The sequence below is a fragment of the Vulpes lagopus genome, chromosome 15 (assembly GCF_018345385.1).
Source record: "Vulpes lagopus strain Blue_001 chromosome 15, ASM1834538v1, whole genome shotgun sequence".
NCBI lineage: Eukaryota > Metazoa > Chordata > Mammalia > Carnivora > Canidae > Vulpes > Vulpes lagopus.
Genome location: NC_054838.1, coordinates 25,857,598 through 25,872,171, shown reverse-complemented (window position 1 = coordinate 25,872,171; position 14,574 = coordinate 25,857,598). Strand labels below are relative to the sequence as shown.

Here is a 14,574-nt window from a genome sequence, read left to right as displayed (position 1 = left end):
TGCCTTTGGCCCAGGGCATGATCCTGGAGTCCTGGGATCCAGTTCTGCATCGGGCTCCCTGAATGGAGCCTGATTCTCCCTCTGCCTGTGTCTCTGCCTCTCTCTTTCTCTGGGTCTCTAATGAATAAATAAATAAAATCTTTTAAAAAAATGAATTCTGTTACAGAATTTCTATCATATTGATAGCAGTTGTTTTAAAATTACAAAAAACTGTTAACTATTTCCTCCCTCCCTCTTGGGATAAGGAAAGTGAGGCTATTGCATTGAGTTTACCAATTGCAAGAAACTGATGTTAATTAAAATACCAGTGACCAAACAGTTTCAGTACCCAGAGTTTTTACTCTTTGTTGTGGTTTCATAGTATTTAAGGAACTCTCAACTCATTCACATAAGCAACTACAATTGGCCAATTAGCTGGCAAAGAGGCAGTTCACTGAAACATTCTCAGACTACGGTTAAGGAAAATTTAATCACATTTCTTTCTTTTAATCTGAATGATCAAGTCATTTGTAGCATTTGACTAATTAAAAGCATCTCCTAGGGCAGCCCCGGTGGCAGCAGTTTAGCACTGCCTTTGGCCCAGGGCGTGATCCTGGAGACCTGGGATCGAGTCCCACATCAGGCTCCCTGCATGGAGCCTGCTTCTCTCTCTGCCTGTGTCTCTGCGCCTCTCTCTTTCTCTGTGTCTCTCATGAATAAATAAAATCTTTTAAAAAAATAAAAATAAAAAATAAAAGCATCTCCTTCTTATACTCAAGGAAATATGAAACACCTTGATAAGATACAGATGACCTCTTAATTTCGTCACCAAAGCTGTAATTTTTCTCACATACTAAGCATTAAAGTTCTTATTGAGATAATTCACATACCAAAAAATTTACCCTTTTAAAGTGTAAAATTAAAAAAAAAGTGTAAAATTCAGTGGTTTTTAATTGTGCAAACATCACCGCTGTCCAATTTTAGAACATTTTCATCACCCCAAAAAGGAACCCTGTACCCATTAGCAGTCACTCTCCAATCCCAACCCAGCCCACGACACTAATCTACTAATAATCTACATTCGGTCTCTAAAGATTTGCCTATTCTGGAAATTTGTATAAATGGAATTATATAGTATGTGGCCTTTCCTGTCTAGCTTCTTTCATTTCACGTTTCAAAGTTCATCCATATTATAGTATGGGTTCATTCCTTTTTTTTTTTAAGATTTTATTTATTCATGACAGAGAATGAGAGAGAAAGAAAAACAGGCAGAGGGAAAAGCAGGCTCTGGCTCTATGCAGGGAGCCTGACGTGGGACTCGATCCCGGGTCTCCAGGATCACACCCCAGGCTGAAGGCGGCACTAAACCGCTGGGCCACTGGGGCTGCCCTCATTCCTTTTTTTTACGGCTCAATAATATTTCATTGTGGGGCACCTGGGTGGCTCAGTCAGTTGAGCATCCGACTTTGGCTTAGGTTGTGATCTTGAGGTCCTGAGATCAAGCCCTGCATCAGGCTCCCCACTGGGTGAGAAGTCTGCTTGTCCTTCTCCCTCTCTGTACACACACATGCACGTGCTCACTCTCTCTCTAATAAATACAATCTTAAAATAAATAATAGTAATACTCCATTGTGTGGTTATATCACATTTTGTTTATTCATTCATCAGATGATGGACCTTTGGGTTGTTTCCACTTTTAGGCTATTATGAATAATGCTGCTATGAACACTTTTGTACAAGTGTCTGTGTGGACATATAGTTTTAATTCACTTGAGTAGATATGTAGGAGTGGAAGTGTTGGATAATTGTTTAACTTTTTGAAATACTGCCATACTATTTTTAGAGCAAGCATATCATTTTATATTCTCCACAGCAATGTATGTGGGTTTGACTTCTCTACATCCTTGCCAACACTTGTTATTGTCCAGCATTAAGTTTTAAATGCTTCAAAGTCCCCACAACTCTTTTCATCCAACTGTCTTCATTTTCATTGCAATGATCTTGTCATGTGTCAAATACAATAAAAATATTGTTTTATTTTTATTATTTTTTTAAGATTTTATTTATTTATTCACAAGAGAGAGAGAGAGAGACAGAGACACAGGCAGAGGGAGGAGCAGGCTCCACACAGGGGGCCTGAAATGGGACTCAATCCCGGGTCTCCAGGATCAGGCCCTGGACTGAAGGTGGTCCTAAACCGCAGAGCCACCCGGGCTGCCCAATATTCATCGTTTTAGTCTAAACATTCATCTTTAGAAAAGATCTGTTCAATAAATCAACTTTAGAAGCCATTCTTTTTTTTTTTAAGATATTATTTATTCATGAGAAACACAGAAAGAAAGGCAGAGACACAGGCAGAGGGAGAAGCAGGCTCCATGCAAGGAGCCTGATGTGGGACCAAGGCAGGCACTAAACTGCTGAGCCATCCAGGGATCCCTTTTTTTAATTTATTTTTAAAGCCATTCTTTTTATTAGGTAAGTATTTCTTTTATTTTATCCAGTTTCCCCAATCTATTACTGTTATTGTCTGCCTAGCAATTACAATCATTAAGTATTTTATTCTTTATTTATTTGTTGGTCTCTACTAGTATATAAGGACCACAAGGGCAGAGATCTCACCCTCTGGAGAGATTTTTCCATTGTATCACCATGCATATTAGCACCAAGTACATAGTAGTTGCTCAGTAAATATGTCCTAAATAAACACATGAATAAATAAGTGTATACTTCTGTATGGCTTGACTTTTTTATGACTAGGAAAAATTCATGGCTTATATATTTTAGAAATAAAATTTTTTAAATTCACTGGTTACAAAGGCACAAAAAACAAAACAAAACAAAAGTGGACCTAAAAGTCACCAAGAAACCACATAATCTGATTCAGTTCAGTGGACCAGTATCAGCCATGCAAGCCAGTGACCTTAGCACCAACGATTTTCACAGAAGTAGGGAGCCCTCCTTGTGCACTCTGCCTGCAATACAACATGCTTACCAATAACCTGAAAGTATCAAATTTTCCATATACTTTCAGAACACAAAAACCTTCTCTGATAGTTTTTACGGCAAACAAACACCATCTCCCCAAAAGCCTCCTCCAACCACTAATTTGACCATCATGGGAAAGGAGAATTCTGACTAATTTTGCTTGCATAGGCATGTAACAAAATGCCTTACCACAAGATCTTTGTAAAACTGATGGTCCAAGAGAGTGTGCCATAATTATCCTGCGGCTCCTGAATTCTTTCTGGTATTATGCCACATACCCTCGGGGGATGTGTACTTGGTATGAGAAGTATGAAAATATGTGACTACTGGTTCTTTCCATATGAATTCTTATTTTTTAAAAAAATTTAAATAAAGGCAATTTTGTTTTCTCAAAAAGTATTATTTTCAAACGGCCAGTACCATCTGGGCCCTTCTAATTCATACTGAAGTCTAGTTCATTACCAGGAGTAATTTGCAAAAAAATAACTACAGAAAGTCAAGAGATTTGTTTTTGCATCCCCTAGGAGACAGGGGTAATAATTAATGATGGTCACACGAGGCAAGCTGACCCTACCACCTAGGATATTAACCTCAACACTGTACTGTTTAACCAAGCAGCCTCCCTTCTATTTTGTCACCCATTTTCAAAAGCTCTATGAAACAAATTCTCTTTTCAAGGCAGAAAGTCAAAACAGGAGTAGTAAACTACCCTTCAAGAGATCTAAACTGAACTCAGCTCACCCATAAAATCAAATCGACTGTTCCAGTTGGATTATTTCCATTCAACATACTGGTGAGGAGACTGAAAATTTACGTTAGGATGCAGGAAGGCTACAATGATATACTAGATGGGCAAAAACTGGACAAGTTGCCTTTTACCTCAAATATGTTATTATACTAACATTTATGGATTAATCAAAGGAAGGTAAAAATATGCTTACTCATAGCAGCTTTTCCAAAAAAATTGCTCATCACATTCCCTTTTCCTGGTGCCTTGTTGCCTACAGAAGATACCTAAAAGCAGAAAACACATGATTTTTTTTCTAGTGTCTAGGCTGTTCTTCAAGTAGTAATCGTAAACAATCTCTTCAATAGCAGGGCACAGTGTCATGATGGCACAATCACTACATAATCATGCCAAAATGTGTCGGCATTAGATTTAAGAACAAATCCAGGCCAGAGCCTCCGATGTTAATCTCCAAAGTTTAGTTGCTCATAGTCCTTACAGACTTACTATCCATGAATGTGTCTAAACTTTTGAGTATATTTAAAAACTACTTAGTTTTATGGAATTAAAACAGATCAAAGGCAATATGGTACATAAGGGGTGGGGAGTGGAGGGGAGAACCTCTAAAATGTTACATTTGTAATAATCACAGGTGGATCTGAATGCTGGTTATGCCACTTAATAGCAATCTGATATCCAGGCAAATCACTCAAAAAGTCTAGCACTTAGTTTCACCACATACAAAATGGAGATCTCTCCTCCTCACTGAACTGTTAGGAGGATTTAAGCAAAGATCAAACTACTGGCACACAGTGCTTTCTCTCCACTCCCCTCTCCTTTCCCAAAGTGGAAGTTGTAAAATCACAATGAAGGGATTAACAGTAATAACAATAGTTATGCTTTTTGGGAGTATTTTTAAATAGTTTTTTAATGAGACTTCTTGGGATCCCTGGGTGGCGCAGCGGTTTGGCGCCTGCCTTTGGCCCAGGGCGCGATCCTGGAGACCCGGGATCGAATCCCACATCGGGCTCCCAAGCATGGAGCCTGCTTCTCCCTCTGCCTGTGTCTCTGCCTCTCTCTCTCTGTGACTATCATAAATAAATAAAAATTAATAAAAAAAAAATGAGACTTCTTAACTCGGTGTACTTCAAGTTACTTTATATGAGTGAATAATAAAAAACTAAGGGAAGCAGATAAAGAAAAAAGCAAAAATTCAGAAAACAGAACGGGAATGTTAAATATACTAAGAAGAAAAGCATACATGGCATAGTTCAGAATATAAGATGTTCCCAAAATGATGTATTGCTAATACACAATTCCTTGAACTTTGTAATTTTCAAGTATTTTTGTATGCTTCATTTCAATTGGCTTGTACACAACAATTTTGCAATGTGCACAGGGCCATTTTACAGGAGAAATGGAGGGATTTGGGGAGAAGCTTTATTGAAAGAAAAAGGACTATTTCAAATGAGAATATCAAGAATTAAAGGATTCAGACTAAAGTAGAAAAACTAGAACATATTATTATATATCAGAACCTTATGTGATTAAATTACTACCACTAGAAATATAATGCTTTTCTAGTTAACCATTTTGAGCTACAAAGACATACCTTTAAAGAAGACTTACATTTGTTACCTCTTTAGTCTCTGTTTTGGTTTCTTTGTTGACATCTTGGGTTTTAGAAACAGCTTTAGAGGCAAACATTCCCATTATTCCTTTGGGTTGCTGTAAAATCTGTTTGGAGGTAGGTGGACTGTGACCATTGGTTGTCAACTCATGATTGGCTGGTGTCTCACTTGATACTTGAAGATTTGACTGCTCAAACTTTTCAGAAGATGAGGATTCAGCAGGAGCTCTGGGCACTGCAGCTGCACACTGTATGGCACTAAACCTGAGGTCACAGATGTTACATTAGTTTCAAAGTCTTGCTTCTTCCACATAATACTTTCTAACTCTAATACTATTAAATTAGAAAATTTTATAACTAAAATGGATTTTAGAAATTACTTTGCACAAAACTCTCATTTAGATACAAAACAAGTATTGGAGAGACACTGAAGGACTTGCCCTAGATTATACGTCTAGTTAATAACAGAACTGGAACTGTTCTACTGTACCATTTTGAGTATCTTTACTTTTCTCAAGAAAGTATATTAATTCAAAACAATAAGGACACACTAAAAATAACAAAAGATTAGTAATTTCACTATCCTTGGGAAATCAAATGGTTATCTCTTGTTTTTAAAGACCTTCAACTTACAGGACTACATATACAATATTGACTGAACCAAAATTATTAACTTTAAATATTAACAAATTTCCTGGCAACTATCCTGGCCAGAATGGATCATGCTTTAAAACAAGGAAGAAGCTGGGAACAGAGCCTCTGGCTCCTAAGACTGGTGGTCCTTTCACTGTTGTTTGCTAACAATTTCTAATAATACCAACAGAGGCAGACAAGTATGCCCAAAGCCAAGTGAAGAAATCTGGAACAGTACACGTGGCATATTAAAGGGAACATTAATCTCTTCTATAATCATTATAGATGTGCCTGTTTCACACAAATCATAGCTGTACTTAAAGCAAAGTTCTCCAACTTTTCTAACAAAGGACATTTAATTTCCCCCAGTCTTTAGCTTACTGGAGGTAGGTGAGAGCTCCTTGGATGTAGGAAGGGTATTCATTATTCATCTTTTGTATTTTAGGTATGCAGTACAAGACCTGGCACACTGAAGTACTAGTGAAAGAATGATAACTGATGTCCCTGGAAGTGAGGCTTCTGGTTTCTCTCTCCAATGTATCACCTCAACTTGGAGTGGGAGAAGATGGAGGTTAAGAAAGAAACTATATGGTAATAGTAATTTTCTAGGAGATCAACCAAGCACAACTTCAAGATTAACTGCTAGAGGGATCCCTGGGTGGCGCAGCGGTTTGGCGCCTGCCTTTGGCCCGGGGCGCGATCCTGGAGACCCGGGATCGAATCCCACATCAGGCTCCCGGTGCATGGAGCCTGCTTCTCCCTCTGCCTGTGTCTCTGCGACTCTCTCTCTCTCTCTCTCTGTGACTATCATAAATAAATAAAAAAATTAAAAAAAAAAAAAAAAAAAGATTAACTGCTAGAATAACCAGCCTAAGAAAAAGTCTCTGATAAATCATTTAATTTTAGAAGTAACTTTAAACTGAGCAGCCCCAAAGCTAGAGTGAATAGCTCCAAGAATCTTCCACTGATTTACTATGGTCCATTTCAGAAAACCCCATACTAACACAAATATTTTGTGCACCAGAGTTAAGAACAGACGGAAATCATTTCCTTTCACCCACTAGTCTTCCTCTCTAGCCTTGCAGTGCTTCCACGTACGAGGAAAAGTGCAATGTTTCATTTCATTGTCAACATCTAAAGTTGGCCCTGAGACAGACTCTTTCTCCATTTGGTCTACAATCCACACCTTAGGGTCAGGACCAGAAACTAGCAATAAGGAAGAGACCAAGTTAGGCTGGGAACATGTCCGAAGGCAGAAGAATCTGCTCAGTTATAAAATTTCAACTTTCTTCCTGTCATAGCACTTCTTAGAACACACAAAACAATGAGTCAGATCTCAGTTGGCCCATAATTCTCAGGACCAAATACAAACTTCTTTATTGGAGATAAATTCTTCACATTTCTACCCATGATACTTTAAGTATTTAAGTAACATTTCATTAAAGTGCTTCCTATTATTACATTTCTACTTGCCATGTTTACTTGAGTGGTCCCTGAGCAAATTTCATTTTCAACTTTTGAGTCACCTTTATTCCTGTTTGCTTACTTATTAGGTACAACAGAATAACTGATTTTTAGAGCTTCATATGCCATGACAACATTTTAATACAAGTTATTTTTGGAATCTTATAATTTACATAAACATATCAGGGTATTCATCTTTTCCTGGGATTCTTCCCTAAAAAACACCACTTATAAATTATTATTCTTTAGCTATGTAATTATATTTACTTATTTAATAAACATCTGTATGCCTATTATACTTAAGGTTTTGAGCTGTAGAAAAAAGAACTAATGTCTATCATTAATTCACTCAACAGTTACTTATCAAATGCTTAACCATTTGCTAGGAGCATTTTGGGTACAAAACAGACACAACCCCTATTCTTATGGAAGTTCAGAAACTATTTTCGGGAAGTCTATTATCTATTTCTCCTCAAGAACTTGGTTCTATCAGTTATCCCATCTTCCCCAGTAGCTTCAACCAATTTCTTCTTTTATGGCTCTTTCCTAATAATACATGTTCAAGGCCTTCTCAACTTTAAAAATGTATATATCCTCCCTTAGTCTCAATTCCTTTTTAGTTACCTCTCTTTTCTCTCCATTTCACAAATTTCCTGGAAAGAGTTGTTCATATTTGGTGTCCCACTTTCTCATGCTCCCATTTACTCAGTTGACCAGAATCTGGTCATTCCACTGAAACTCTCTTACCAAGGCCATCACTAAATCCAATGGACTCTTCAGTTCCTTTTTTTTTTTTTTTTTAAGATTTTATTTATTTATTCATGAGAGTGTGTACACAGAGAAAGAGAGGCAGAGACACAGGCAGAGGGAGTGAGCAGGCTTCTTGCAGGGAGCCCAATGTGGAACTTGATCCCAGGTCTCCAGGGTCACACCCTGGGCTGAAGGCAGCACTAAACCGCTGAGCCACCCAGGCTGCCCTTCAGTTCCTATTTTAGCTTCTCAGCAAGGTATGATATTGTCAATCAGTTCCTCCCTGAAACGCTTTCCTTTGCTTTTAGAATCCCATATACTCTTGGGATTTTCCTCTCATCTCTGGTTGCTCCCATTCAGGCTCCCCTTCTCTTGCCCATTTTTTGAAAAACGGTTATCACTTAAATAGTGCTTACTATGTGCCAAGCACCATTCTAAGTATTTTATATATATTCATTTACTCCTTGACAACCCTTTGATGTTGGAACTATTGTTAGCTTCATTTTACTGATGAGGAAGCTGAGGTACCAAGAGGTTAAATAATTTGCTCAAGGTTATATAGCTAGTAATTGTGGCCTAGAGTTTTACTTTCTGCCCTCTTTCATTCTATTGATTCTCTCTGCATGACTGTATCTACTGCTGTGGCCCAATTAATTAATTATTTTCTCTGATTCCAAAATTTCTATCTTTACATCAAATTTCTCTCCTGAACTCTGGACTATTGCATGGACATCTCCACTTGAACTCCCCACCAGTTTCCCAGATTCAACATGTTCAAACCCAATTCATCATTTTCCTTCTCTCCCCAAGCCTACTCCTCCCCACATATTCCCTTTCTTGGTGATGACAACGTCACCTAAGCAGACACCCAAGTCAGACATGTGGCCATCACCCTTAACAGCATGAACACCCCTCTCCTACTTCCACCCCCCACCCCTGGTCCCCAAGCATTACAATATCCAGGTTTTGACAGCATGATTCTTTAACCTTTATACCTCTTCACCCTCAACATCACTACTACACTTCAGGTAACTGTCATCTCCACTCTGAATCACTGCAATATTTTTCAATGATGGCTTTGTCTCTTGATTATTCCCTTCTGATCTATGTTCACCAATGCAGCCAAGTGATTTTTTTTTTTTTAAAGATTCTATTTATTTATCTAGAGAGAGGGAACGTGCACGTCCAAGTGTGTGAGCAGCGGAGGGGCAAAGGAAGAGGGAGCAAAAATCTCAAGCAGACTCCCTGCTGAACATGGAGCCCAATACAGGGCTCAATCTCACAACCCTGAGATCATGACCTGAGCCAAAATCAAGAGCCAGATGTTTAACTGACTGAGCTACCCAGGCACCCCCAAGTGATCTTTTTTTTTTTTTTTCCAAGTGATCTTTCTATAATACAATTCTGATCATTTTATCCCTTGGCTTCAAAATCTTCAGTGGTACCCTCAGATAAAGTCTAAACTCCTTATCCTAGTAGTCAAAGCATATAATCTGACACCTACTTCCATTCTTATACCTCATTATTTCCTACCTCTCACTCTAAGTTTCTGCCATAGAAAATGACTGTGGTCCCACACAAGCATCAGGTTTTCTCGTAGCTCTGTCCTTACATTCCTACTTCTTTAACTAGCTACTTCTACTCAGGCCTTCAGGCTTCACTTAGTTGCCACACCCTCAAGGAAGCCTTCGTTTTGCCTCCTCACTCAAAAGTGGAGGATGAATACTCCCCAAACATCCTCCCATGGTATTACTCCTACTACAGCTCTGTCACACGATACTGTAATTGTCTCCCATAGGACCATCAGTTCCATAAGCAGGTATTGGGCCATATTCACTCTATAGTGTGTGGCATGTCATAGGTACTCATCAGATCTTTGTGGAATGAATTCAAATTATCTCACTTATTACCTGTCAAAGTAATAGGTGCTTAACACATCTGGGGAACTGACTTGAATCCTTGTACAACCCCACAAAGTAGGCATTATTATATCTAATTTAAAAATGAAAAAGCCAAAGCTCAAGCTTAAAAATGAAAAGCCAAAGCCAAAGAGTTTAAGTAATTTGTCCAAAGCCACCAGACTATTAAGCAGCAAAGCCACAACACAAGCCTGTGTATTATATAGTCCATCTCCTCATGGAAGATGATACAAAGAATACAAAAGATGAACAAGATCTGATCCTGGCTGTGGAAGATCAAATGTTTTTTGATGGAAGGTAGAGGGATAACAAAGTAGAAATAGTTTTTGAAAGACATCTGAACTGGTTCTTGAAAAATGGGTAGGATTTAGACAAGTAGAGACTAGGGTAAGGGAGTAATGAGGGGACACAACAAACATTTCTGGTGGCGGTGACAGGATAAATACATGAGAAATAGATTTATGGGGAGTCCATTGGGGTTTTCAGTATGGGTTGTGGCTGCTATTTTTCACCTTATGATGTACTAATAAAACCAGGCATGTGTCTTACTGCAAGATAAATGGGGTTTTACTAGACTTGGCATTCACTCTTAAGAGGCAGCCACTGTGTAAACATCTTACAAAATCAATTCGTAAAGAAGCCCACAAGGAACATTAAGGAGCTCACTTGCTGCAGTTCTGCAAGTTGCTTTTAAGGATGTCATAGTCGGTATTGAACAGAGGCCCACTGTCCTTTAGCATGGCTTTCTGGATGCTGTACACATGGATGCTGGCAGTCACAGCTAGCTTGGACTTCACTGCTACAAGTCAACAGGAAAAGCAGTCTGTTAATACACAAACTTCATAGCATGTGGGGACTTTAACAAGAAACCCTTCTGCATTAAAACCATTTGCAATCTGTGGTGGTCTAAAAAGCACTAAAAGGCCAAAGAGTCACATACACAGCATAACATCAACTCTTCTGTCTACAACTGAGACATCATGACAAGGTAGGTGGTGGTGAGTCAGTTCTAAGTACAACACCTGTGAGGGTATCACTCATCCAGTGGACATTCAGTAAATATTAATAAATGATTGATGATGATTTTGAAGTGTTCTTTTTTTTTTTTTTCAGGGAAGAATCCTACACTCTAGCATATAATTAGATAAGTAATTTCTATTTGAGAAGACTCAATTATATAACTCAATTTTTCTGTAGAGAAAGCAACTCTATAGCAAAATACTAGTAGCCAGGTAAGTCTGCAGAGAAAAAACACAAAAGAACATTACAAGAACAAATGTTAGATTCCATGAAGAAAGGGAATGTGCTTCATTTATGTATCTACTGAATGAATAAATCTTGCTTTGGCCACCACTGTGGGGGAATTCAGAAAGACAAAAGTGGACATCACCACCATTAAGTAGTTCAGAGTTAATCTGTAAGAAAACCACACCACTGGTAGGAGTCTTTGTATACAAAGTACAATAGGGCAGGTTTTATCTTGAGATGTATGTCCAGACAATGTAGACCCTGTTATAAAAATCCTTTGAACTGGATTTTTAAATAATAGAACCATAGCATTAATAGTCTTGAAATGAGAGGATACATTTAATTTAGAAGTTATTTTAAGACTTTCTGACTTCAGAAAAGCATTCTTTAATTTTCTTCCTAAAAAACCGTTATGGAACACAATACAATGTTTAGAGACTACTGTCTTTTTTCAGGTGATGAGGTGTCCCATATGGCATTCATGATAGTTTTTTGCAATGAAAGACATGAGTTTTGAAATCTTGTAATAAAAGTACTTTGTAAATGTTGGCAGCTATTGGTCTTAAAATGGGAAGTTAGGCAGATGTGGTATCCTATTTTAACAGGTTTCAGAAACTACTAATAAAAGGAATATTCAGCTCTTCAGTTAAGTAGCTAAATATATTATATGCAGATGCTAGGGGGCGATTTTTTACTGTACCTACATTGATACCATAAGAGGAAAATCTTGCTAAGTCGCTGAAACTTACCTTCCAATTTATCTTCTCTCACTACCGCAACCTTGTGGCACTGTAAGGAAATAACACTTCATTAGTGTTTAAAGTAGTAGTACAACTTGCAATTCTAAAGCTTCTTTGCTAATAAATTCAGTTGCACGTGGATGTGAAATTAGGAATATCAAGTACCCCTAAAAACTCTGTGTACAGGGTGCCTACGTGGCTCAGTCAGTTGAGTGTCCCACTCTTGGTTTCCACTCAGGTCATGATCTCAGAGTCCTAGGATCCAGCCAGGGAAGGAAATCTGCTTACCCCTCTCCTTCCCCCTTTGGCCACCCCTGCTAAATTAAATACCTATATACACACATACATACATAAAATCCTCTTTAAAAATCTGTGTACAGTTTAATAAAGTCAGATTTATTTTTAACTTACTTTAAAATTTCTCCATCGGGGTAAGAAAAGTGACAGAACATACATATCAATACAATCCAAAAACAAACAGCAGCCCCCAGTTCACAGTGCTACCAGCCCACAGAAGAGGGTGAGTGTGCAGCGAGGCCAAAGCCCCAGTATCTGTGGGGCCCAGGCCTACTGAGCACATTGATCATGATGGCACTGATGTTGGGCAAGGTGTACCATCGAACATCACCAATACTTCAAGCTGAAACACCTCTCCAGCAGGGGCCCCTCTGAAATAGATTTGGGGCACAGAAATTGGTGTGTTAGCCAAGACTTCGACTGAACAAGAGAAGCTCATTTCAAACAAGGTCATGACTCAGCTTGGCCCTTCATGAGCTGAAAAACTCATCCAATGTAGCTGGCTATTGGACAGTTTTCCAAGGTACTTCCACAGGTAGAAGCCCTGGACAGTTTATCAGAGTGATTAATCTAAACATGCCCTGTAAGGTCATTAAGCAATATCTCACTGCTTGCTAAATTCATCCCCCTAGCCACCAAGTCTACATCAAATTCGACCCTCCCAAAAGGGTGATCTGACTGGAGAGCCTCTCATCCAGTGTAACAGATTAAAGATGGTTCTCAAGAGATTGAAGGCTTACAAAGCCCAAACAGAGCTGGTCCTGGAATATCACCTACCAGGCAAAAGGGGTGTTGGAAACATTCTCCAGAACAGAAACTAACAAGATCTGCCCCTATAACAAAGTTCAACAAATAAACCAGAAAGTAGTTACTCCATGAAGAAATAACCACATTTACCTAGAAAGCTGAGACGCTCCTCATCCATGCATTGAGAAGCTCCTTGTCCTAAGATTGGCATGTATGAATTCTTTGAAAATTATATTAATTTCATTTCTACTGATTTTATCTGGAAATTAATGATGTGCCAAATGAGTCAGATATGAAGATTCATCTTTTGAAATCATCTAGTGTGTTTTATTCAGTTATCTTCTATCAGTGCACAACTGAAAGACATCAGAAATGTCTAAATTAAAAATCTTTAGAGCATAATTAAAAGAGCAATTGATAGTAACCTAACATTTGTTCAGAAGATTAAGTGATTGATAATGTTTCCTTACTTTCTGGAAAAGAAACAAAAAAATTCCATGTCATTTGGGGAAAAGTATCTCACCAGAGGCTTTTGCATAGATTGATGCCAAAAGGACATCTTTAGCATGGTGGTATATGGCTCTGTGAGATACTAGGTCTATAAAATTCTGGAAAAAAAAAAACAATTGGATTTACAGACTAGTTGCAGGATGCAAATTCACTGCTGCCTTTACACTATTACTTTTTTTTTTTTTTTTTTAAGATTTGAGAGAGAGAGAGAAAGAGAGAAAGAGCATAAGCAAGTGAGCAGAAGGGTGGGGCAAAGGGAGAAAAACCCCAAGCAGACCCCTCATTGAGCACAGAGCCCAAAACAGGGCTCAACCTCACAAACCATGAGACCACAACCTCAGCCAAAACCAAGAGTCAGACACCTGATTGAGCCCTCCAGCCCCCCATACTAAGACACTTATAATCTAGCCATATATGCTGAATTTATTTTGTTAAACAAACCTTCAGTTTATTCAGAATTTTCAGTTTACTATAAAAATGTATTAATATAGCACATAGGAAAATTTATTTTCCTAAGACTTTTCTCTTGAAAATACATGTGCACCAAGGGATATGATTTATGTTAGAAATTGACATAAGTTCTTGCAAAAACACCAAAGTTGAATTTTCAACAGAAAATGTAGTCTTATGTTTTTAGATGTTAATCAGTATAGAAATGTGTGCTTTAGGATCTACTTGCTAGTTTCACTATTTAATCAAATATAAGATCTACTCTGATGAGTAACAAAGTACAAAAAAAAAAAAAAAGAAAAGAAAAGAAAAGAAAACCCATGGCACTAGTAAAACAAGCATACTTTATCATCAGGAAATAGAAATAGTATGCTTGGGGAAAATTCCCTTGATATACATAATAATCATAATTAGTAAATAGGTATAGCACTTAAAAGGATTTACATGACAGGTTAAAAAAGACCAGGAAAATAACTGAGTTTGCTAAATGAGTTC

General features: G+C 38.0%; 1 protein-coding gene across 3 annotated transcripts in view; it reads right to left on the bottom strand.

The window, feature by feature from the left end:
- POLD3 (DNA polymerase delta 3, accessory subunit) overlaps positions 1–14,574 on the bottom strand; it is a 61,116-nt gene that overhangs the window by 30,497 nt on the left and 16,045 nt on the right. For 2 of the 3 annotated variants that reach the window (XR_005983962.1, XM_041730630.1), the window contains exons 4-7: positions 12,085–12,124; positions 10,754–10,886; positions 5,321–5,585; positions 3,906–3,978 (exon numbers count right to left, since the gene is read on the bottom strand). Coding sequence is in view for 2 of the 3 variants with exons in the window: in XM_041730630.1 (XP_041586564.1) it covers positions 3,906–3,978; positions 5,321–5,585; positions 10,754–10,886; positions 12,085–12,124 (511 nt within the window). In the remaining variant the exon portion in view is untranslated. The remainder of the gene's footprint in view (positions 1–3,905; positions 3,979–5,320; positions 5,586–10,753; positions 10,887–12,084; positions 12,125–14,574) is intronic. The other variant, XM_041730631.1, reaches the window with a different exon arrangement.